Source organism: Uranotaenia lowii, chromosome 2 (genome assembly GCF_029784155.1).
Source record: "Uranotaenia lowii strain MFRU-FL chromosome 2, ASM2978415v1, whole genome shotgun sequence".
Classification (NCBI taxonomy): domain Eukaryota; kingdom Metazoa; phylum Arthropoda; class Insecta; order Diptera; family Culicidae; genus Uranotaenia; species Uranotaenia lowii.
In genome coordinates this window covers 58,428,497-58,453,282 of record NC_073692.1, presented here as the reverse complement: position 1 = coordinate 58,453,282, position 24,786 = coordinate 58,428,497, and the positions used below count along the sequence as shown (strand labels likewise).

The 24,786-nt window shown below is 34.9% G+C and overlaps 2 protein-coding genes across 8 annotated transcripts in view; both read right to left on the bottom strand.

The window, feature by feature from the left end:
- The window catches only part of LOC129745544 (sodium-coupled monocarboxylate transporter 1-like), a 43,430-nt gene that overhangs the window by 7,523 nt on the left and 11,121 nt on the right, over positions 1-24,786 (bottom strand). Inside the window, exon 1 of one of the 6 annotated variants that reach the window (XM_055738670.1) lies at positions 21,060-21,192. The exons of 1 other annotated variant lie outside the window; for it this stretch is intronic. Coding sequence is in view for 1 of the 5 variants with exons in the window: in XM_055738664.1 (XP_055594639.1) it covers positions 8,864-8,962 (99 nt within the window). In the remaining 4 variants the exon portion in view is untranslated. Of the gene's footprint in view, positions 1-8,587; positions 9,522-21,059; positions 21,193-24,786 lie in introns of those variants that run through there. 4 more of the 6 variants (XM_055738669.1, XM_055738666.1, XM_055738664.1 and 1 more) reach the window with 4 other exon arrangements.
- On the bottom strand, positions 18,100-21,049 carry LOC129745545 (uncharacterized). 2 transcript variants are annotated; one of them, XM_055738671.1, is made up of 3 exons: positions 20,768-21,049; positions 19,273-20,574; positions 18,100-18,778 (listed from the first exon to the last, which is right to left on the bottom strand). In XM_055738671.1, exons 2-3 carry the CDS (start codon positions 20,567-20,569, stop codon positions 18,723-18,725), a joined length of 1,353 nt encoding a protein of 450 aa, XP_055594646.1. In that variant the 5' UTR covers positions 20,570-20,574; positions 20,768-21,049; the 3' UTR covers positions 18,100-18,722. The 2 variants fall into 2 exon arrangements, with proteins under 2 accessions (XP_055594646.1, XP_055594647.1); XM_055738672.1 differs by lacking the exon at positions 20,768-21,049 and having other exon boundaries at positions 19,273-20,696.

Below are 24,786 nucleotides of genomic sequence, written 5' to 3'. Positions count from 1 at the left end.
CTCAAATACAAAATATTACTCGAATCTTAAAAATATTGCAATGCTATAATCTACCAAAACACTACACTTTGAATTTCTCAAAAATACAGAATTTATACTATTTGTTAAAATAGTTATTGCACAATGAATTCCAGAATTTTTAGGGTTAGGTTAGGTTAAGCAATACGAACAAAAATGAATCTTTAGATTTAGTAGACATTTTTAACCTTCTTTTTTTATAACTACACAAACTCAAGCCATAACTAAGAAATCGAAAATTGAAAACAGCTATCCTTGTGAAGCTCTAAAATGAGTTAAAACTGGTGTGCATCTAATTATTTGATTTGAATTTGAATTAATTGAATACTTCATCATATCTACAAAGCATGTTCAATTTATAAGCTTCCAAATCAGGTTACCAGATTAACAATACGTTGTTTGATAACAGAGATACGCACGAAATAAAATTGCCTGTTTTAGAAGACTGATCCCAAACTTTTGGCCGATAAACCATACTGCGGGATGATTCCAAACTTTTGGACGGTAGATATTTTATTTATTTTAAGCACGTAGCTAATTTTTTGCACAAAATTCAACAAATGTGTTTTGATAAGTAAGGGATAAGGATTCGAAAGTAACTTGAATTCTGACATTTGGTCCACCTCACCCTGAGAAGATCGGGTCTAAAATTTAAGTGCTGTTTTTGCAAAATGTTCCAACTTTAAGCTTTGTTTATGTCATATAAAGTTAACATATCTATACATTTTACCATAAACATATGAAGAAGGTTCATGATCTTTGGAATGAGATCAAAAGAAATGCAATATGTCATAAGATGGTTGAGATACGGCCAAAAAAAATTTTATGTTTTTGAGAGGGTGTTCCCAAACTTAGAGCCGGTAGTGTATTTCTGTTTTTGGTGAAAAAAAATATTTTCAAGGACAAATTCGCACGTAGACCTTTAATTTCATTCTGATGATTTCATCGTAGTTTTGAGACAATTTTAAGTAAGAATCAATCAAAATCTCAAAAATAAATTTTCATTAAGGTTCTCACAAACTCAGTGATATCTCCGATTAATTTCAAAATTTTATAAAAATTATAAATTATTATAAAACGAATTATAAAACGCTTGGAGTCTAAAGTTTCCTTTTTGGTCCAAATAAATGTGTGAATATTTTAAGATTATTGAAATTGAATAAAGGTACGGCGGATTTAATGACGAGTATTGTAAAAAAAAATGCCAAAGACACATTCCACCGTGACGTAAAATCGCTTTTCCGGACTTTTCTGCACTGTTATCATTCTAGAAATCAACCAGTTTACTTGAAAATGAAGAAAAAAATGGTGGCAAACGGTCGAAAATTGAATTTTTTTCAAAACGGATATAATTTGGTCATTAAAAATTTAAGTTGTTTTTGTTGTGATCGATTACTTTTGTGACGTGAATTCACGCTAGAATTGATCAATTTTCAGTACATACAACTTTGATTTTCTGTTCTCTGTGGAAATAGGATATCGGTATCTTGAAATAAGTTGTAGAATAAACAAATACCCACAATTTGATGTGCGTAGGGTAGTTGACTGAATTCACGTCACGAAATATAAAGCTATACTGAACCATTCTTTAGAGCCTTCAAATTTTATGTGCACTTCCAAAAACAATATTTTGTTGTTCCGACTTTTACAATCATAAATTTTCAGTATCTTCACCTTACTTTTTTTTTAAAGAAGATCTCATTTTTTTATGTAAGAAAATGTCAAAGTTTTCTCGAAAAAATAAAAAGTTCCCTTTTTTGTGACATGAATTCACTCAATCACTTTTCAAAACAACCACATTGAATATAAACAAATTCTTTTTTCTACAAAATGAAGCAGTGTTTTTTGGCTTCAAAACGTAGTATAAAAAATTCAAAACAAATTCATCCACATATGTATTTTAATAAATGATTTTATAAAAGTTGTCAAAATAACCTCTTTTTCCAACAAAAAAAATTATTTTCAAAATCATATAAAACATGTGTAAATTTTTTTTCTCTTTTTTCCGTTGGTTTTGTGTGATTTGAATTATCGAAATAATAGAAGAATTATCAAGTTTGAGATTTTTTGATACGCGAACGGATAAAAATCACTTTTGAGCGGTACAAGCGCGTGGAATGTGTCCAAAGTTTTTATAACTCGCTCCAAATATAACCCATTTTAATTTTTATAAACCATAAGAAATCTATTTTTCCTAAGAATGGTCCGATTATTTCTCAAAATGATGTGTGTCCGAAAATAATTAAGGAATGCAAGTTTTTTTTAATTATAATAAATAGATCATTGGGGAGAGAGTAGGCGATCGCTTGTTGGTATCGATGTGGCGATTATGCTTACAGGTACTTTTCGCACGTGTTTTATTCGCTCTGTCGCTGTGAAAAATAAATTTTTGAATTTAAGTCATTTGTCATTGTGAAATTTTGTTTTTTTTTTTGGATTAGAAAATAAGAAAGCATAGCGATCAAAAATTGGCGTTCTGTGGCGATGGATAAAGTCCCAAACTAAGGAATGAAAAAAATAAGGAGTCCTGATACCAGATTTGAACCGAGGCCCTTCAAGATTATAGCCAAACACGATGCCACGAAGCCACATCTAGAAGTTGCTCCACCGGCAGCATAAATTTGAAGTGGTAATAGGAACCCCCAACCCCCCCCCCCTTTTGCGATGTTCCAACTCCGAAGGACAAAAGAAGGATTTAAAAATTTGTTCAGGCCTACTATGAAAACTTTGTTTGTTAATGATCCCAACAAAAACATTAAGAAGACATAACAAAACAAGCTTAGAGTAAGGTGGGATAAAAGTACGAGTCGGGTAAAAGTACGTTTTGAGATTGTCACAAACTGAGTACAGCAAAATTCAAAACTCTGTCGTGGATTGATAATGATTTAGGAATCGTACATTCAGACATTTTTTTTCTTAGAAGTTGAAAATACTTCGAAAAATGAGGCAAAGTTGCTTTTTTGCATAAATGATGTAATATTCGAAATAGTAGCAAACATGTTTAAGCAAACAAAATTCTGGCTTTCAATGAAAGTGTAAATGAGTCTGTTTAGGTGTTTAAAACCACTAACAAATGCCGAAGAAAGAATTGCATTTATTTGTCTCTGATTTGCACAATAAACTGTGAATCACATGAAACCTTGGAGGGGCAAAAGTACGAACTTCAAATGGGGCAAAAGTACGAATGATATACAGGGTCCACTGAAGTGAATCTGAACGGAAACTCATCATTTTTTTCTAAAATGCCCTGGAAACATCAGCGCATATTTTTGTTTCTACAAAGACTTGCTCGTGCGAAAAATTGCTCAAATGCGATGAGAACTGTATTTCGTAAACCTGTTGAATATGGACAATTAGTGAAGAGCTCCTGATTCGCGCAGTTTGTTCGCCTATGTATAGGATTTGTATCAGAAGCGAACGCAGAAGCTGCTGCCGTAAGCAAAGATTTATATAAAATAATTTTCATCTTTAGTTCATGCAGAAATGTGGAGTTTTGAATGGTCGTACTTTTACCCCACATCATTCGTACTTTTGCCCCAGAGGTGGAATAAGAGTACGTTTCGATAGCAGTTGGGCATTTTCACTACTGCTATCAAATGCGGCGATCGATTACCTTCGTAATTTTTTAGAAGAAAGATAAAAGTCAAGAGAATAAAATGCTGTTCTTAGTTTTTTGCAAAAATTTTCTAAAAATGGGATAGCACTAAGGTCGTACTTTTACCCCACCATATTCTACATGGCAAAACATGGTCAAATTTGTTACAATGATGCAAGGAATATTTAAACAAGGTAGTGTCGAGAGCCATATTTGTTTTTTTTTGTGACGTTACAAAAACGATTGTATCGAAAATTTATGTGAGAATGGTAGGAATTAAAAAAAAACACGTTTTAGAACGAAATCGAATTCCAATTTTATTTTGATTTTGTTGTAAGGCCTCTATTTCACTATGTTATGAAGTTTTTTGGTCCTTTGAAGATTGCATTATGTTTTTTTTTCTTAATTTATTAATGAATGCAATGTCTCCTTGAAGCTAAAACGTGCAAAAATGAAGAAAATATCAGCTTCGAAAAGGTCTAGCTGGTAGATATTGAGTGTTCAACTAATTGTAACGATTTTAATCCAAACGGTTTACCATATTCAATTCTTATGTAGAACAATTAATATCAATTGATGATTGTTAACTCAGTTTACTTAAATGCAGTAAAAGATTGTGGTTTTGAATAAAAATTTGTGTTTTGATCACTTCATTGTAATGACTTGAGCATTTTCATAGAAGACTTCAAACTAATTTTAAAGTTTTGCAAATTTCAGTGGTAAAAATCCACAATTTTTTCGAACTTCGATGGTCTTTTTCAAAGAAAAATTATTCGAAATGCAACTTTTTTGGCACCCATCTTGAAGAGCAAGAATTCTTCTAAAGTAAAATGTTTTCTAACTGGAAAATTTCCAGCAGATTCTTCGACTTATCATCGCAATAGAAAAGTTTCCTAGTTTCCTGTGACGTCTCAGCCTGTACCAATACTAGAGCAGGGCTGCCTTGGCACTACCTTCTTTAAATATTCCTTGACAATGATGAATAAAAGTCTTTCAAAATGTCAAACGACTCATTTCGTTTTATATTTTATGTGAATCCTAGCAAGGCCGGGTAAAATCAGCTAGTCAATAGTAAAAATATTTACACGACATAATCAAAACCTCGAAAATATTTGGTTTCAAAAGGATTGGTGGGATCAGACGGCAGCAAGTAATTTTTTTTCACAAAAAATTGTCAGTTATTCTACCTCTACCACAAATTAACACTTAAACTTCGATTTTTTCTAGAATTATCTAAAAAATTGACTAAGCAGGCGGTTTGGTATAATCTTGAATAAAAAAACTTTGAGGCCTCTTTTCTCGGAGTCAACATATTGTTGACCTCTCTTGACCTCTCTTACCCTAAGCGCTTAATCGGAGCACAATTTATTGTTGCTGATTAAGAAAATCAATCTCGCCAAATGATAAACAAAATTTCTTAAATAAATTTTCAACAAAAGTTTTGTTATGTTGTTTTCCTTTTTCAATTCTTTCATTTTTGTCTAGTTTTCTTCTAAATTTGTCTGATTTTTTTCTCTCTTCTGGTCATTTTTGTCTAATTTATGATTCTTTATATATGATTTTTTTCTCTTTTTTTGAATTTTGTCTCAATAGTCATTTTTGTCTTATTTTTATCTTTTTTGTTCCAATTTTTTATTTTAGTGATTACATTAGATAAGATAACAAATCTTTGTTTTGATGATTTTTTTAGTTAATTTTGTAATATATGTCAGTTTTTCATTGTCATTTTTCTTATTTAATTTTTGGCATTTCGGTAGGTTATTTTCATAACTCGCCGGAATGCCAAAAATTGAATAAGAATATATCCCAGCGGCGATTAAAATAAGATAACATTGTCATTTTCATAATTTTTGTCATTTCCAAATGACCAGAATAATTTCATATCAAATTGTTATGCAAACGAGTTGGAATGTATCATTTTTAAAGATAAACTGCTGCACCAGGAATTCATTCAATCTAACGAAAAAATCGATCAAAATATTGCATGATCCGTACTTTTTGGTTATTTTAAGCTAAGGTAGGGGAGATGAGGGCATAATGGGCACCTTAAGGAAAATGCTTATTTAACCATAGAGAACAGCTGTAATATGTGAATTACATCATTGTTTCGTGTTCCGACACTCAAATAGTCTATTGTCTAATTGGATGAAACTTGAAAAAGTAGATAAAAACGTTTAAAGATGCATTTTAAAAAATTTTGCCGAAAGCTGAAAACCAGTCACTGTAGAGGCATAATGAGAAACCCCCCGAGGCAGTATGAGCACCATTAATGAAGGCATAATGAGCATTTTCTGCCGGGAATCTAGCAGCGAATTCGACTCGATGAAGTCAATTGAGTAATAGAGCTACAGCTCAACTTGTATCGTCTGACGATTTGGCCTATTGGTTAGATGTCGGAGAGATAATCAGTAGGCTCGAGTTCGATTCCTGGTGGAGGTGATTTTTTTTCTTCATTTATCATTTATGATCCTGATTGCACTAAACGGTGAGGCGTAGATTCATCAAACAAAGCAAAAACAAAATAATCTAGGGCTGTTTGTAGAATTCAAAGAATTAACACATGTTCATACATTATGTTTCTGGTGTTTTGTTTGACGGATGATGCTTTGATGCTATTAGCCGTGTAATGTAACAATAAAAAAAATCAATCATGAATGGTATGTGCAAAAAAAAATCCCCTCGAACAGGAATCGAACTCGAGTCTACTGATTACCTCTCCGACATCTAACCAATAGGCCAAATCGTCAGACGATACAAGTTAAGCTGTAGCTCTATTATTCAGTTGACTTCATCGAGTTGAATTCGCTGCTAGATTCTCCGGCAGAAAATGCTCAATATGCCTTCATTGAAAGTGCTCTGTTCGCCTCTAGTGAACAAATTAAAGCAAAAACGCGTTTCACAATTGATTAAAGTGAAAAATCAAAAATTTTATGATGCTGAAAATTTAGAAACAATGTGTAGATCATGTTGCAGTGCGTACATTTCAGATCAAGATGATTTAAAGGTCGTAAAAGCTTATTTGGTGGTGCTCAAAAATTATAATATTTTCGTCACTTGAGAACCTAGCTGGTTATTATTTAATATTTCTGTAAATATGAAAAGGATATTTGTTTTTTGGTGAAAAATTAATACTATAGGTAGTACGAAACAAGTCCTCATGAAAATTTGTTTAATAAAATACGTACTTATGTAGAAAAATGGACTTCTCATTATGCCTCGGGTGCTCGTTATGCCCTCATCTCCCCTAGATATACAGTCTGGTTAAATTGAATGTGCGGAAGGCGGAAAGCGTTGAAAAGTACTTGGTTATCACTCTACGTAGATTTTTCTGTTCGTGAAATCTGAGACACTGAACATATCACGCAATAAATTCTATGGGAAATTTTCAATTCATCAGAATTTCAATATCAGCTGTGTGACCAAAAAAACAGAGCCTTTGATTCTGGTTGATAACCATTACCGTCAAACGGGGCATCATGCCACAGCGGGGTTAGATGCAACATTTATATAACACCACACTGAATCAATTTTAAATTTAATTTATTGTAATAAAGTTATATTTTAATGATAACAAAACGATGGTGACATAATTTTTCGCATCTTAAGCTAGTTTTTTCAAGTTTTTTATTTTTATATAAAATTTGAAAAATCGTGCAATAATTGTACAAATTTTAACATTTTTCGGTGCCGAAAAAAACTTTACTTAGTATGACGGATTGGCTTACCTACAAACTTTTTACTGGTTTCCTCATGCTATACCAACACTGTTGGTGTAAAAATATTTTTCGAACAATCACCCAATTTTTTAAATAAATATTTTTATAATTCAGTTAGATGTCTGGGGTAAAATGCAACAAAATGCAAATCGAAGAAACACATCGTAAATCTCGTTTCCATGTGCTGGAATATGAATGTTTCGCATCACGCATTTGTAAGCATTGAAATTTCTTTCATCCAAACATGTATTTTCATGTTTTCAGATTGTAGATTTTTACTTAGTATTATTTAACCCCTAAATGTATGCAGCATCCTTATTTTCAGAAAAAATGTGAAAATTAGTTTTTTTTACAGACCAAAAACTTACTGCAATTGGTGTTTCATGCGTAATGGTCTTTAAGGCATCCCAAATATATTCAAAACTATAAATTTTCATACGTGTTCATGAGATTTTTCATTAGAACAAAGTTTGTTGCAAGTTACCCCATTTTCTAAGGAGGGTGAAAATCGCATGTTTTTAGAAAATTAAAAATAATTAAAGAAATCAATAATTTTTCTAACTACGCCAATTTGATGTCCCATCATCCTTAAAACTTTTGGTGCATAAGTCGTAGGATTAACTGTGAACATAAGTTTTTTAGAAGCCATTGAAGTTGAAAATTGTTGCATGTTGCCCCAGTTGACGGTATTTTAAACTAAAGCATACACTTTCAACTATTTCAGGTGTGTCTCTGAAATGGTTTTTAGTTTAGAAATTGTATTTAATTTTGTATATTTTTTTCCAAAACTAAGCAGATATGTTTCTCCAAAAATGTGTTTTTTGTGTTATTTATTTATTTATAGAAGCCTTAAAGCCAAAACTGTGGTTAGAGGGAAACACCCCATCAAAATTTAAATTTCGAAAACGTAAAAAATGTGTTGGCTTCACCAATGCATACAGAAAAATACGAACGGAGCAAATATGAAGGCCGAGATCAGCGATTTGAAAAACACAATCAATCGTTAGTAATCTTATTTAAGGAAGGATTGGGTAAAAAAAAAATTGAAGTTTGAAGTACTGTAGGTATTATAAACGTTAACGAAATATAAAAATTTTAAATGAAAAAAAAAATATTTCTAAATAAATTGTTCTTAGATGATCAATTCGGCACGTGCCGTTTGTTCTTCGTAACGGAAAAAGCACGTGCCACCTAAAGTATGTTTATGCTAGGGATCGCTATAATGTATGTGTAGTATTGATTAAAACCGCAACAAAACCTTGGGAAAGCCCGTTCAGTGCAGGCGTACGGAATACGGACGAGACGAAGCGTTCGTGTCTACTGCAGATAACATATCAGAGATCACTCCCCGAGCATTCACGGTGCAGCACCCCGAAACTGGTTATCCATTCATGACGAGTAAACAAACGGATTAACTGGCCCAAACGATACGCCGAAGCCGGTTTACAAAATTAGCTTTAGCTTCCCTACTTCTTTCAAGCTGCTAGGCTAGGCCAAGAGGAACTGTGCATCGAACCGAGGCCCGTTTTTTTACCATGAACTTTTCACATAATCTTCCAAGAATATGGTTTTCCTCCTCAGCGCCCATCGTCAGAAGGTCACGCTCTTCACTACTATATGCGGTTGTCATCATACGCGTTTCATTATCACTCACTCGAAGTGGCTGACTTTTTAACAGTAAGTAAACAACATTCAATGACGGTCGCCTCAAAGTGCACAACCTGTAGATGCGTAATTCGAGCGACACAGAATGTAAGTATATGACTAGATACGAACTTCACTTTCCACTTATAGACTTATTCTATGGTGATGCATTCGGTCGGCTTTATTTATAGAGCTGGTGTATTCGGAGGAAGTGCACTGACTTTGAAGCACCGACTGTAAAAACGCTGATAGCAGCTAGACTGCGTAGGACTAGGTTGAACACATTTACTTATTGTAGTACCTAGGAATTCTGTCGATAAACAGTTTCACCTTATATAAGCGATGACAACTATTCACCGGTGTGGTATTCGCGAAGCTCTATAATCAGATAGCGGTGAAACGAAAATCGAACAGAGCCAAAACGGAACGTACTTTTGAACTAGTAGAACAGCAACTCTCGCTTAGCTTAGGATGTCCGTACAGGTCGACAGTCAAAACACAACTGCCCGAACACCGGTGTGGCCTGAACTCGTCTACCACGAAACAATCTCAACAATCCGCAACTGATTGGCGCTGCTCGTTAGGCTCTTAGAAAAGTAGAGAATTTCTGTAGTCGTGTAACGAAAATATCCACATGGAGTAATCGATGTAGATGAACTACAATTTTGATCGATTCATCAATCAATTAGGTTCAATTTATTCTGTTACACGGTGTAATTCAGTGTTTCGGAGACCGACCGCAAGATAAAACACTTTAATATGTATCACCATTGACATAGCTATACACGCATATGTACGTCAACCGGCCAGTGGCTGTGACTGTGCGAAAAATTATTATTTGTTATCTTTCAATTCTTGAACTGTGCCTTAGCCGAGCTGAGTAACCCCCTTGGTTCGATTGAACTTTGTACCCACCATGCGCCAGAAAGCTTCGGAGTTAGCGCGAACTTGCAAACCAGCCATGAATCAATTCAAGTATACCTAAGTTAGGGTGCTCCACTTTCGCTCTGAATGTAATATTGCAAATGGGACCTATTTAAACGAGGTTGAAAAATAACACAAAAAAAATTAGCCAGAATTTCAATCACCAGAAATCTACTTCCCCAGATTTTTTTTTTCCCAGAATTCACCATCATTTACCAGATTTTTTTCCCAGAATGAACCATTTCCCAGAAAAAAATTTACCAGAATGAACCATTTCCCTAAAAATTTTCGCCAGATTTGACATTTCCCAGAGAATTTAATATATTAATCCAACCTGAAATTCAAAAACCGCCGAAGCTCCCAAATCCGAGGTGGCCGCCGACCCGCCGGGGCTTCCTAGGTCTGCGTGAAAGCTAGAGGTGACCCCTTAGCCCCGTCCGCCACGCGACAGCGTGAAGGACAAAACGTCTTTTAAGTTCGAACGTGCAGCGTGAGGAGTCGGATACCAAAACGGTTTTTTAAAGGACCATGGTAAGCATTGAATCAATTAAAGTACCCAAACCATAAACAAAGCACAATATTGGTTCTAAAATAAATTTAGTTGGAAAATTTCAAAGTTGTAATTTCATTTAAAAAATCATTTTGAATTACAAGAATTCATTAGGAAAAAAACAAATAAAAATACTAGAGGAAAAAATCTGGGACGTGTGCCATTCTGGAAAATTTTACATTTTGGGGAAAAAAAAATCTGGGAAAAGCTCCATTCTGGGAAAAAAAATTCTGGTAAATGGTGCATTCTGGGGAATTTTTTTGGGAAATGATTCATTCTGGGGTTTGATTTCGGGTATTTGTCATTCTGGAAAAAATTCATTCTGGGCAATGGTTTTCGGGTAAATGGGATACAATATCGAGATTCAAGAGATTCAAGTTCAGCCAATACTCAAAAAAGCTTTAAAGTAGGGGAGAATGAGGATACTTGATCCCTGGGGATACTTGATTCCTTAGCTATATCTCGAAACTGGAATGTCTTACAAAGATCAAATGTTCTAGAAAAATGTGCCAAAATGAGCAAAATAACAATGCTTGCAGTTAACAAAATTTTAAAAAAATAATTGTTTGAGTAATTGAGCTTTGTTTGAAAAATTTTACCAAATGTTACTTGCAGATCTTTTTTCTTCACTTTAAAATGTTCCTTACATGGGAAAATTATGAAAAAAATATTTGTTCCAATGTATCAATCGTTCGAGCGTAAAATGAACTTCATAATGCCATATTTTCAAAGCAATGGAAAACTCTCAACTTTTTTCAGGAAAAGTTTTCTAAAATGTTGAATATGGGTACAATTGATCCCTTAGAGTTGGGTACAATTGATCCCCCTTCCAAACGGCATATTCTTCTTCTGAATTGATCATTATGATTACTGATTACGAAATTACTAATATTTATCCAAAAACTAATATTTATCAAACAATTGTCTGAAGAAATGAGCAAAAATAACACTAGTTTACAAAATTTAAAAAAAATCATGAACTTGATTAACTGACCAACATTTTTAAAGTAAAATCGGGCGCTGAATCCGAAAATGAAATTCAAAAAAATCTCAGTAGAACCGTTTTTGAGTTATACTCCAAATATGAAATTTCGAAATAATTAAAAAAGTTCTTGTACTTAGATTAAAATATCTCGGACGGCACAACAGTAATTTGAAATCTCTCTTTTGCATATTGAAGGTGAATAAGTTATCTATCGATCATCTGAACACTGTTTTTGCGTTTGACCAACAGTATTGTTGATATTAGTGACTTTATGAGAAAAAAAATTATAAAAAACGCATTTTTTTTAGAGAAAATTTTGTTTCAACGAAAGTTTTAGACTCGATGGTAGCATTTAAAAATCTGATTTTCTTTTGCGCTTAAATATCAATTTAAAACAAAGATTTTAAGTGCTTATTTATCAAAATCGGTTGAAAATTGAAGAAGTTATGGCTACTTTACCATAACTGAAATTTTTGGAGTTTTTAATAATTTAACGAACCGCAGTACACTTATCATAGTATAGGAAGAATGGAACATGATATATCTCACTCGCTCTAAGTCAAAATTATTCATTAGCTTACCAGAAAGTCACATGCCAAATTTCAGGAAGATCTGACCATAGGGAGGGGTTGCTTAAGTCTCAAACGAGAATAAAATTTTGAGGTATTTTGCCCGGAAGGAACGAAAAATACTGGTTTTTCATCAATAACTTTTTTCATCACTAGCTGATTGTTTTTTATGGTTGATTATCTTAAAGCCTAAGTTGAGACAAATATTTCACCCGAAGACTGCAACTCGATTGGATTAGAAACAGAAAAGTTATTGCGGTTCAAAGGCCGCAAATTTTGTCCAATACGCAATGAGTACTTTTTACGCATTGCATTTTATACGACAATTTTCGACCAAAATACAATCTTTGACCCGCAATAACTTTTCTGTTTCAAATCCAATCGAATTACAGTCTATGGGTGAAATATTTGTCTCAACTTAGGCTTTAAGAAAATCAACCATTAAAAACAATCAGCTAGTGATGAAAAAAGTTATTGATGAAAAACCAGTATTTTTCATTCCTTCCGGGCAAAATACCTCAAAATTTTATTTACGTTTAAAACTTAAGCAACCCCTCCCTATGGTCAGATCTTCCTGAAATTTGGCATGTGACTTTCTGGTAAGCTAATGAATAATTTTGACTTAGAGCGAGTGAGATTTATCATGTTCCATTCTTCCTATACTATGATAAGTGTACTGCGGTTCGTTAAATTATTAAAAACTCCAAAAATTTCAGTTATGGTAAAGTAGCCATAACTTCTTCAATTTTCAACCGATTTTGATAAATAAGCACTTAAAATCTTTGTTTTAAATTGATATTTAAGCGCAAAAGAAAATCAGATTTTTAAATGCTACCATCGAGTCTAAAACTTTCGTTGAAACAGAATTTTTTCTAAAAAAATGCGTTTTTTATAATTTTTTTTCTCATAAAGTCTCTAATATCAACAATACTGTTGGTCAAACGCAAAAACAGTGTTCAGATGATCGATAGATAACTTATTCACCTTCAATATGCAAAAGAGAGATTTCAAATTACTGTTGTGCCGTCCGAGATATTTTAATCTAAGTACAAGAACTTTTTTAATTTTTTCGAAATTTCATATTTGGAGTATAACTCAAAAACGGTTCTACTGAGATTTTTTTGAATTTCATTTTCGGATTCAGCGCCCGATTTTACATTGGAAATGACCTTCAGTTTACTGAGTTCAAAAATGCTGTAAACTAGTGTAATTAATTTAAATTATTATAAAAAATAGCGCCTTTAAGTATGCAGTATTATTAGCGTTGAGACAAAGTTATAGAATTTTCTTCTTATGTCTGCTATAAATTGTGAAATGAGAACAAACATGACCAAAATAGTCAATTAACATTCTATCTTGGGGTTTTGTTTGATTTTTATACAAGGATTAGGGCTTCCTGAATAAAAGATCAAGTCTCCTTCAAAAGGGGATCAAGTCTCCCCTAACTTCAGAAAAATCGCAATTTTTTTACTCTCACGAAAATGCTTCTAGCTTATCAACGGGTTCAAGTATCGTTCTAATATTTGGAGCATAGAAACTTGAAGTTACAAGCTGTCAGAAAATGTCAAAGACGGTGAGTTGCTAAATTTTTCCGAAAAGATTTGGTAAAATTAAAAAAAGGGGATCAAGTATCCCCACTCTTCCCTACTGTTTTGGTTTCTGTTTCTACTTTTTGGGAACTTTAAAATTTGTATGAAAAAAAAAAAACAATCTACTTGTTACGTACTTCTCATTTTTTTTTCAAAATCAAGTAGCTATCAAAGGGTTGCAAGTTTTATTGTACAGCTCAATAGTTCGTAAAAAATCTCTGTTGTACTATTTTGTAAACTTGAAAGTTTTTAATTAGTTCCAACGGACGTTCAGAAGCAACTTCGCAATATAGAAACTTTGAAGTAGATTTAAAGGCTTAAATCTACTTTTTTCGAACTTCAACACGTGTTTTCATAAATAAACGCTTCGTTACTTGGGGGAAAACAATGTGAAGTACACATTTAGTTCCAGAAGAACTTTTTAACAACTTGAAAGTGGGAATTAAGTAGAAATTAAGAACCTGAAAGCAGGCTTCGTCTGCATCCTGAGGTGCGCTTCATTAGAGCGGGAGTGAAGCTTCTCTATGAGGAGGAACTCACACACTCCGAATGAGCCGGTTAAGAAACTCTTTCTTTTCTCTTACATAAGACACGCTGAAGTGAGCTAGCCACTCAATGCTCTCTAGGAGCTTATCTTTGCTCCCTCAGAGCTTTTCTTTAAGAGGTCTCCTTTAGGCTGATGTCATGCTGAAACAACTAGCAACGCAACGCAACGCAACGTTCCAATAAGATTGCGTTGCATTGCATTGGTATGTCATGCTGGCGCGACCTGTCACTTTGAAATTCCCTACAAATCATCACTTCTCTACATCTGATAATGCATTGAATCGTCTCCTTTCTTTCGGGAGCCATCAAAAACTTATCAAATCAAGACCCGGATTGCAAGAATGCCGAAATTTGAACAGACAAAATTCCTTGTTTTTTTGCCGGAACTAAGAATTTATGAAAATTTTCTCGCCGATTAAGATAGTTTTTAGTTTATTATCACAAGTTCGGACAGATCTTCGTACTATTGTGCTTAAAACCCGGAATCACTGCTTCAAATCGAGAAAAAACAATGTTCCTATTGGATTTCCTACTAGTCGCGCTACTAAACACATTGGCATCAGATTGGTCGCGCTACACAAAGCGACCAGTATGACAGGTCTTCGCGATTTCCATGGAGATCAAATGAGAGCTGGTTAGTCGTGTGAACGTTGCGTTGTAGGTCGCGTTGCTAGTTGCTTCAGCATGACATCAGCCTTAGTGTAGCGAGTGGCGCTGCGTTCGAGATACATCTAGCTTATATGGCTGCTCTGGTTGTGTCTCGCTTCAAAGCAGCCAAAATTGAATTGAATTATTCTTATCAGCGCGGGCACGGTGTACGAGCAATCGTTTTGTTTTCTTGCTTTTCAATTTTTACATTCTAATGTTAAGTTTCTTTTCGAGTCGAAATAAGTTATTTTGATAAATTAAGCCGATGAATGTACTCAAAATGTTGAGCAAGCGTTAGATTTCAAAAACCAAAAAAGTAAGAAATACCAAGAAAGCAAACTTTCAAAAATTGCTTACATTTATATTATAATTGATAATAAAACTTATTATTTTAATTATTTCGTTTTGATTCTTTTTCAGAACGCTTATGTGGTTTGGTTGATCCGGAATGTAAATTAAAAAATTAATACAAAATTGAATTTAAATTTTATTTAAATATAAGCTCCAACTCAATCGATATCCGAATAAAAGCACAGACTAGAAGATGAGACACGCAATTGTAGCTTTTAAGATGTTTTAAATCCAACAAAAACTACATAGAACATTGCGGATTGAAATGAAAGCAACCCTTTACTCCTTCAGATATATTAACAAATTCTGTCAAAAATTGGCTGAAATTATATATGCATCTCTCTCGATCACATGCAAAAGTAAACCCAAATTTGTTAGCAGTTGGTCGATTTGAAAGGCATAAATGCATAAGGTATCATCAAAGTAGGAGTTTGCAATTTGATAACACATCCAAATTTAGTAAACAATAAAGTTCATACATCGTACAGTTAATTTTTGTAGTCGTTGAAAGAATCAATATAGTTTCAGATACATTCATATGTCCATTGAAAACTGCTCGACGCCTGTGCAAGATTATTAAGTGCAGACAATTTTGTCTTGGAATTTCTAGCTACGATAGTTGTTACAGACAATAATCAACTCTAACCGAAATGCTGCTGAGGGGAAAGAACAAGATGACTTCAATCAAATTGGAAATGCCTTCAGGGCCTAAGCTCTCATGTTCTTAAGCATGGTTTTAATAGAATTAAATAGTTAGTATTTCCATTAAACGCATTTGCTTTTTTTAGACTCATTTTGGAAACGCTTGAAGCTAACTGGTTTGTGTTCGAAGTTAGAATTCCTTTCGCTCAAACCAACCCTACCTTAAAGTGATGTTTGTAAACCAAAATTCAATACAAAACTAATCATGCTGTAAAGTGATGTTTGTGAATGACAATCAAATTCATAATAAATTCGAATATGAAACGTCGTTGATATGCAAGCATCGCGATGCATTTGAAATATAAGCATCGCGGTGCGTTTAAATATAAGAATGGTGAAACGCATGGCCTGATGTGATCAACATCATTCAAATAATCTCTTCTCACCACGTGCTTTCAGCTAATGTGTTATTCTCATCATAGCAAGTAAGTTATGAAATCCCATGATCTGTTGTATATAAGTTGTATGAATGAAATAAAAACAACATGTGGATATCGTAGTATGCAGGTTGATTTCATGCCTTGCTAGAGGCAAATAGTTTGAGTCTTAAAAGCGTCGCGATGCTTTTGAATGCCGCTGTGAAGGCAATTATATATACATTATCATAAGAACCAAATCACATATTCTTGTTCTTTTTTAATGTAAGACGTTCCTATAGAAACGATGTTTGTATTTTACATAATCTTTTCTCGATCAACATGCAAAAGTTTATCTTTTCTATTTGCCATCTGGTGTAAGCTGAAGTTAAGTGTCAAACAAAAAATCTTTTAGGCTTTTTGTAATTATTTTATTCCAAACAAAAAAATCAATAAAAATATTTACATATGTACATAAGGAAAGTGCTTTAGGGAAAAAATGGTAAAAAATACTTTGAAAAAAAAAAACAGTGAGACAGCTAAAAATCAATTTTAAAATCATATCTTTGTGTGATGTCGTGATTAGCTTTAACAAATAAAAGAGTTTCCAGCTTTATGGATCCCAGATTCTGGCGGTTTAGAGTTAAAATTTGGCCAAGACTATTAAAACACCTTTCCACGCTCACTTGTGTGCAAGGTAATTGAAGTGCTGTGAGGCATAAATTAGCCAATTCAGGGTCCGTTCTTTTGTGCTTAATCCACCACTGAATTATATCCTCCTGAAGATTCAGTGCGGGTTCCAACCAGATTCGACGGATCCTATTCTCAATATTTTCATTGGCAGATTTCGTTCTTGAATTTGTTTTTAACAGCTGTTCGACTCGGGTTAGATTGATGAGGAACCTGATGCTTCGACGGATTCAGCACGTACGGTATCTGTTACCGGACAATCCAGGAGGTCTTTTAAAGTCATCCAGGTGGCTAATAAGTGTTGCTGCAAACAATAAATGAACATTGGAAGATATACAACGATTTTTTAGTTAGTGTTATACTTACAATTGCTCGTTCTTTTTTTGCCGATGACAAAACCGGTGGATCGAATGAAGCTAGACGCAGATCCACATACAATGATGCTAGAAAAGCATCGTTGTCCAACCAAAGGCTTTGGCGTTTGAACATGGCTTCCTTCAGTTGATTAGCAAGAAGGGTGTTGATGTCCTCTAATTCCAGGACACACTCTTTCCAGAACAGAAAAAAAGATCCACACACCAAAGCCTCTTCCTGTATTCTTTTCGTTAATATGTACAGTGGCTTGGTGGCTGTGACAAATTTTTCAACGCAATCCCAAAATTGCGGTCCAAATGGCTTGCGTTGATCCGTTGTAAGCATTTCAGTTATGAAATCTTTTCCGCCTTTAATACATTCCGCCATGAGGTAAGATGAGCCCCAACGGGTATCACCATCATAAAAAGGGAGTTTTTTCGTTTTATCTAATCGAAAGGCGTTCCTATATGGTTGTGTTCGCATTAGTTTTACAAGCTGTCTAACTTTAGCGAGGAATCTGTTGATGGTTTCTTTAAAATATCGTAGACAGCCAGCTGCACATCATGAGCTGCGCATTTGACTCCAGTGAAATGGTTATTATCTTCAATGGACGGCAGTTCGTCATGTTGGTCAGGGCTTACTTCAGAAGCGATGTCATGAAAATATGCTTCGTCCAGCATACGATCACTGAGAAATAAAAAAATGTAAAATAGTTAAACATAAATCTGTTATAATTAAACTTTATGGAAATTTATAATTATTTCAAAATAGGGGTTTCAAATAACGATAGTAAAAACGCGTTAACTGTTCAGTTTGAAGTCACCTTCAAAAGTCAGGGCTTCGTTTATTCATATGTACAATTTAGTCCTATGCTATAATCTTCTTTTGCTTGTCGCGACACAGTGTTCCCAGAAGGGGTTTTAACAGGAACTCGAAATCCTATTTGGCCGAACACTACAACTCCTTCATCCATTAGAAGTTAGTAGATAGTTTTCAAATTTCAATCAATTTAAATTATACATTCATTTCAAAGCTAATCCTATGATTTTAAATTCATGTTTCTAATCGAAAGTATTGAAAATACCAAATCAAAATAATGAAACTTCACCTATCACTAAATTTATCGATGTGTACTAATAATAAACAAAATCGTCTATCCTTTTTCTTTTCGTGGATCTTTTTGATCTTCTGATCTTTCCTGAATCATAATCTCTATCTTCATTCCTAATATTTTCATTCTCCGAAAAGATGAAAGAGTCGGCAGCAAACCCATAAAAATCACTATCGGAATCACTATCTGCTTCTTCATCTTTATGTCTTCTCCTTTTGAAACTAGCACTGCGGCCAGGCTCCACGGGTAATTCAGCGTGCGGTAGAACTGGTTCAACATCGTTTCCTAACGAGGCAAAATTGTCAGATCGATTCAATTCCAAGAACCGTCCCTCGTTGAAAGCTGTAGAACGCCTAGCTTTCCGATGTGAATCGTCACAGACCTTCAACTGGCGTTTGTGCGCCAAAATGACTCGTCCTCCCAGGGAAACCTGTGAAACGTTTGGAGAATACCATTTTAAAAACGTTACTGGCAACCATCTCTTCAAAGCTGATCTATCCGGATTTTTATAATATATCAGATGTCCATTTCTCACATTTAAAAAAGGATCTTTCAACTTTGGTGAGATTAAACAAGATGGTCTAGAACTATCATCATTTTTAAATTGTGAATTATTTTTTAAATTACTCTTGGGATTGATCAAATCTAGTAAAATCTTTGGCTTATAAGAAAGTAACCGCTCAGAGGGGAATTTATAATCCTTGCTCAAACAAGTGTTTCTGTAATTAAATAAAAACAAACAAATTTGTTCATCTGTGTCAAGTTTTTTTATGTTTGAATCTAACAGAAACTTTTTCAAGACATCTTTCACCAGACGGACCATTCTTTCAGCTTGTCCGTTACTTTCAGGATGGTATGGCGGACTTTTTAGTGTTTTAATGCCTTGTTTTTCAAAAAACTTATCGAAAACAGTTGGGAACTTACTCTTTATTTCTTCCACCATTTCCATATCCTTTAAGGCATGTATAGTCTCGTCGCTCATTTGTGGTTTGATAAAAGTATCCCTCCAGCCAGCATAAAAAACGTCCATCCAAGAACGGCCCATCAGAGGAACGAAATCATTATCGCAACGCAGGATCACTAAAGATAATCGGTGCTGACTACCATTTAAAATAACCAAAGCATCAACCCGTCCCAAAATGTTGAGACGTTTACCGTCAATGACCACCAACCGCTTAGAACATTGCTTGAGAGATAAAAATTTGAAATATTTCAAATATTGCTTTTCAGAAATTACCGACTCAGCTGAACCACAATCTAACTCCATTTTTATAAACTTGTTTTCCACTAAAACATCAATGTAGCATGGTTCATTAATTTTGTTTATAGAAGCGATTTTCATGCAAGACAAATCTTCCTCACTGTCAGATTGCAAATCTTTTTTAAGTCTTTTGAAAAGACCAGAGCTAGTAGATTTAGGCGAATCAACAAATTTTACGCTAGACCGACGAACCCGAGGACTTTTGTTCTTTCGTCGATAGCAATAAGCCTTGGTATGTCCCTTACGGTTACAAAAAGTACAAAGAAAAACCGGCTTAGTTCTGAACTTGTTGTTACCTCTTTCGTCTCTCGGTTCACTAAAGGATGCTGAGCGATTAAAACTGCTACTACGACTTCTCGATCTATAGCTCGACTTATTAGGTTGATAATCCCTATTACGTCCAAGTCTGGCCACTACACTGACCCGATTAGTTTCTGAATTTTCCAATTTTTGAGTTCTGTCCCAAGCAAGCTCTTGATTCACTATGATTTTTTCAGCCTTAACCGCTGTCAAATCTTCCTCATCAAAAAGTTTTTTCCTTAATTTGGGATCCTTGATTCCCATTACCAAAACGTCCCTTATCGCTCGCTGCTTAAAATCTCCAAAATTACATAATTCGGCTAAAAACTTCACCGACAAAACAAAGTCAACATTTTTTTCGTTATTTCCTTGTCGACGGGACCAAAAATTGTAGCTATGCACTACATCAGAATCACTTTTGTCATAGCTTTTTGTAAGTTCAGCCGTTAACTCATGATACGAAATTTCTTTAATGTTTCTCCCAGGAAATAAAAGTTTCAATTTAGAGTACACTTCTTGCCCACAAATTGCAAGGAAGGATGCTTTGTACTGCTCCTCCTTATAGTTGTGGTGAATAAAAATCCATTCAAGTTGCTCAATATATTGCGCAAAAGGTATCGATCCTGGGATGTAAGGATCCATTGTAGTGGTCAAAGACATGTTTGCTTTTAGTTAAATAAAATATCAAAAGATAAAAATGGTCAGTCAAAAAACCGAATAAAATAAAAAATATGCAATAAAATAAAATTATTAAAATACGACTATATCATCAGTCGTCATAAAATATCACAGTACAATATAAATTCAAAATCCAAAAAAAACTTTGAGACAAAAAAATTGTTCAACAAAATCACATACCTGAATCAAATGTTGTTCCCGAAAACAAAACACTCCTCTGCAATTATGCTGCAGCCACTCGAAATGGATAATCAACCGAACTGATCAATGCTAAACAGCACACTTACAACTTCAGCAATCCTCTCCCAGCAGCGCAAAGGTCCAACAACAGCAACAACAACTAACCACTTCAGCAACAGCAGCAGCAATTGAACCCAACCAAATAGCGGATTCAGCTTATTTCTTTCGACGAAATTCTACGTAAAGTTTGGCTTCCGAATGCAACAGCTAAATTCCGACCGATGCAACTCACCAACACTCTTGAACACCAGCTGTCAGTCACTCTCCAAACGTCAACGGAAAAAAAATTCAGCTCGTGATGAGAGGGTCACTCAATTTTCGAGCACCGACCGTGCTGCCAAACACTCGGAGCAAAGTGAGGAAATGACGGAACTCACTCTCCAAATAAACGCTGTTGGAAGAAAATAAAACGAAAAAGAATTAGTAAAACGAAATCATTGAGGAAAAGCAAAATGGCGTTTAAAACCAAAAAATGTGCTTTTCGCTAAACAGGAACAAAAAAACTGTAGTTTTCACCACAATTTCCCAAAACAAAAGGGAAAAGAAACAAAATATTAAAAAAATCTGACGCGCTTTAAAACCGAATAACCGGTGTTTAAAAATTGTGATTCGGATCGGAACAAAATTAACTTCTAATAAAAGGCTTTGCCACCATTAGAGTAACAATTTCCGGAATCACAAAATCTCACTATACTTACAGTACGGCTTAGAAAAAAAAAATAGCACAAGCCGTAATATCCGCAGAAATCCCACTCGTCGCCAATTGTTATAATTAAACTTTATGGAAATTTATAATTATTTCAAAATAGGGGTTTCAAATAACGATAGTAAAAACGCGTTAACTGTTCAGTTTGAAGTCACCTTCAAAAGTCAGGGCTTCGTTTATTCATATGTACAATTTAGTCCTATGCTATAATCTTCTTTTGCTTGTCGCGACACAGTGTTCCCAGAAGGGGTTTTAACAGGAACTCGAAATCCTATTTGGCCGAACACTACAAAATCAAGATATTCTAAAGTGACTTACCAATCCAGTTCTTCAATTTCCATTTCGTACTCTGAATCATCATTTTCTTTCTCTTGGCCTACATCATTTTCTGATTCTGGAAGTTCTTCCAAATCAGATCCTGATTCCTGTGACTTTGATTCGGCATTCCCAACTATTTCTTTCAAAATAGTGGAAGCCTTCAAAAAGTTTGACCCATTGTCGGTTGTAAGAGCGTACATATTTCTCAGATCGAGGTCGTAATCCCTGAGGACATTTAAAATGTCGATCACGATGGAATCAGCGGTGTTTCTCGAAAATCTCTCAACCATGGCAAGTGTTCTTACCTCGATGGAAGAGGCGCCTATGGTTTGGGCGTTGATTCCCAAAACTGTTCTTCCCCGACGACTGGCAATGTCCGCTTTTAAACAATACATTTTGTTTTTCATTTCATTGCCAATGTATTGTTTTATTTTTGTTGCAACTTCCAAAACTTTAACGGATACATTCGTACTATTGGTGTGAGGGATTTTCAAACCATCGTCTAATCGATGCAAAATTTTCCGGGCACTCGGTTTGTTGAAAAAATTCAACGGAATGTTACATTCCGTCACCCAACCTACCAATGACAAAAAATATGTTTCGCGATCCAAGTCCACAACTATTTTATTCCGTTTGGATGAAGATGCTGGCACCAAGGAATCATCTTTTTTCAACAGTCCCATTTCTTCAGCTTCTTTCCGGTGACTATTTTTCAGATGACGTGCGAGGTTATATTTCGAATGAAACGTAAACACTCTGGATAAGTCCCCACACAGGTTGCAAAGCACAATTTTTTTTCCATCAGGTCCTTGCCGTTCAGTAAACTTGGATTTGATATCAATTTCTTTTAAACTGTTCATTTTTCACTATTTTGAAACGGTACCAATGCGCGAGCTGAACAAACGAAAATGACTGAACATTTGTTAGCACAAAAGCATCTCCCTTGGAGTGCTCCCTGGGAGACGCACGCAAAGAGAACTCATTTCTCTGCAAGAGCAGTGTGGGAGGCGGCAAGAACTCTCTAAGATAACTTTAGGATTGAGGCGAACGATCACTCTTTCTCTTTATAGAATGCCGCTCAAAGATGAAAGAGAATTTTTACTCCGCGTGCGTTGGGCTCTTTTGTGAGTCCGAAGCCTGCCTGAAAGTCGTTTGAAAGAAAATCATCACATCGAGTAAAATCGTTGATGTTCATATAGAGCAGCAAGTATGGATCTCGACTTTCAAGCGGTGAGCTCGGGTTCGAGGCTTGGTAAGAACATGTTATTTAAATGTTTTGTGAGTTATACCGTATTCGTTTTCACCACCCGAAAGTTTTGCACCATCCACGCTGAAAACGAGCATGAATCGAGTTTTGCACTCTCCTTTGTAGGTGTGCGTGAAATCGGCAGTGTCAACAAAAAACATCAAGCTGTCAAAAATCCATTACAGCTGGTATTTTGTTTTCGTTTTACTTCGAAAATTGAAATGAAATTTACTTTAGTTGATCATTGTCTTTTAAACAATATGAAAATTTTAGCATGAATTTATGTATTATGTTGAATTGTTAAGATTTCAGATTTATTTTGCTTAGTAGATTCGCCTCTGGCTCTGATGAACTGCAATACCGGCTGATTCTGGGCGGTCTATGTTTGCTGCTGCTAGACTGCAGTTACCCCAGCTTGAAGGTTCCGGTATTTTGAACGTTTATTTCTCGCAAATCCTTCGTTCGAGTACCTATTTCCATTTAAGATTACAAAAAAAAAAATCTTGGGTGCGGGTGTAGTATCGAACTACCGTTTTTGGAGGGCAACGGGTGGGAATCCGGGAATTGGCGCAACCGAGCATCGTCACTCTAAGGCACAGCTCGAAGCTTGCTGCTAGTAGAGTAGCTTCGATGCAGCTGAACGCTTCTTGCTGTGAAGACCAACTTATAGAACCCTCCCGAACAAAAATACTTTTCGGTTTGGGCGATTCCACCAGATCTTTGGGTTGGCCTTTTTGCACTCTGATTTGCTGCTCTTTTTCGGCATCGCCTGGAACCGATTGCAGCAAGCCTTCTGGACACATTTCTTCTTGGGAGCGTTGTTTGCTTTGGAACGTGCCATCCAGGTGAAATTCTCTGCCTCTGTTGGAAACGACACTGGTATTGAATCCGGAACAAGTTTCCGTTCTTCGGGATAAAAAGAGAAAAAAACATCTCGAACGCAATTTTTGCGGTATAGAAATAAACCAACCAGCTGATATTTGTTTACATCGGGAAGCACGTGTTTTCAAAATTCATGATAGTATTGGTGAGAGCGCAAGCAACACCAAATATTTTCAGAGTGTTCCACCGTCCACTTTATGGTGCACTACCAGTGCACTACTTATCGTGAAAACGAGCATGAAAACGATAAAAAGTGCACTACCGGTAGTGCACCGGTGCACCACCACTTGAAAACGAATTCTCTATTAGTAACAAATATGGTTGATTAATATAAATCAAATTAGCGGACTTGAGAAGGCAATTAAAGGAGCGAAAGAGTAATTTTTCCGATTTTTTATGCTGCTTATAAAGTGGATTTTGAAGCTGTTTGGCGATTTATGCGAACTTTTGTCAACTTTAAAGTTTGTTTAACTACTTAAAAATTGAGCCGAAAAGAAGTTGTATTAGCATACTCGATTAAGATGATCAAACCTGATAGAGGAATGTTATCCGAACTTTTGGTTGCTTGGGAAAGCTCTTATGTGACAAAATTATTTTTCAAATCCTTTAAATTTGCTGTAGTTTATTGAAAGCCGTTTACTTTTACAATTTGTTTGTGGCAAGTGTGTTTAAATTTAGTTAATTTTACTAGGTTTAGCAGGGGAGGAGGACAGTAGGACAGTAATAGACGCTAAACTCAACTATAAGCGTAATTTAAGAAAGGGGAAGAAAGAGGTTTACAGAGGGATCACTTTCCAAGGTTTTTAT

Excerpts from the sequence above, each read along its gene's own strand:
- LOC129745545 (XM_055738671.1), bottom strand. The coding sequence starts at position 20,569 with ATGTCTTTGACCACTACAATGGATCCTTACATCCCAGGATCGATACCT. Across the intron at positions 18,779-19,272 it reads AATGGTGGAAGAAATAAAGA|GTTTCCCTGGGAGGACGAGT; the intron begins GTAAGTTCCCAA and ends AACGTTTCACAG.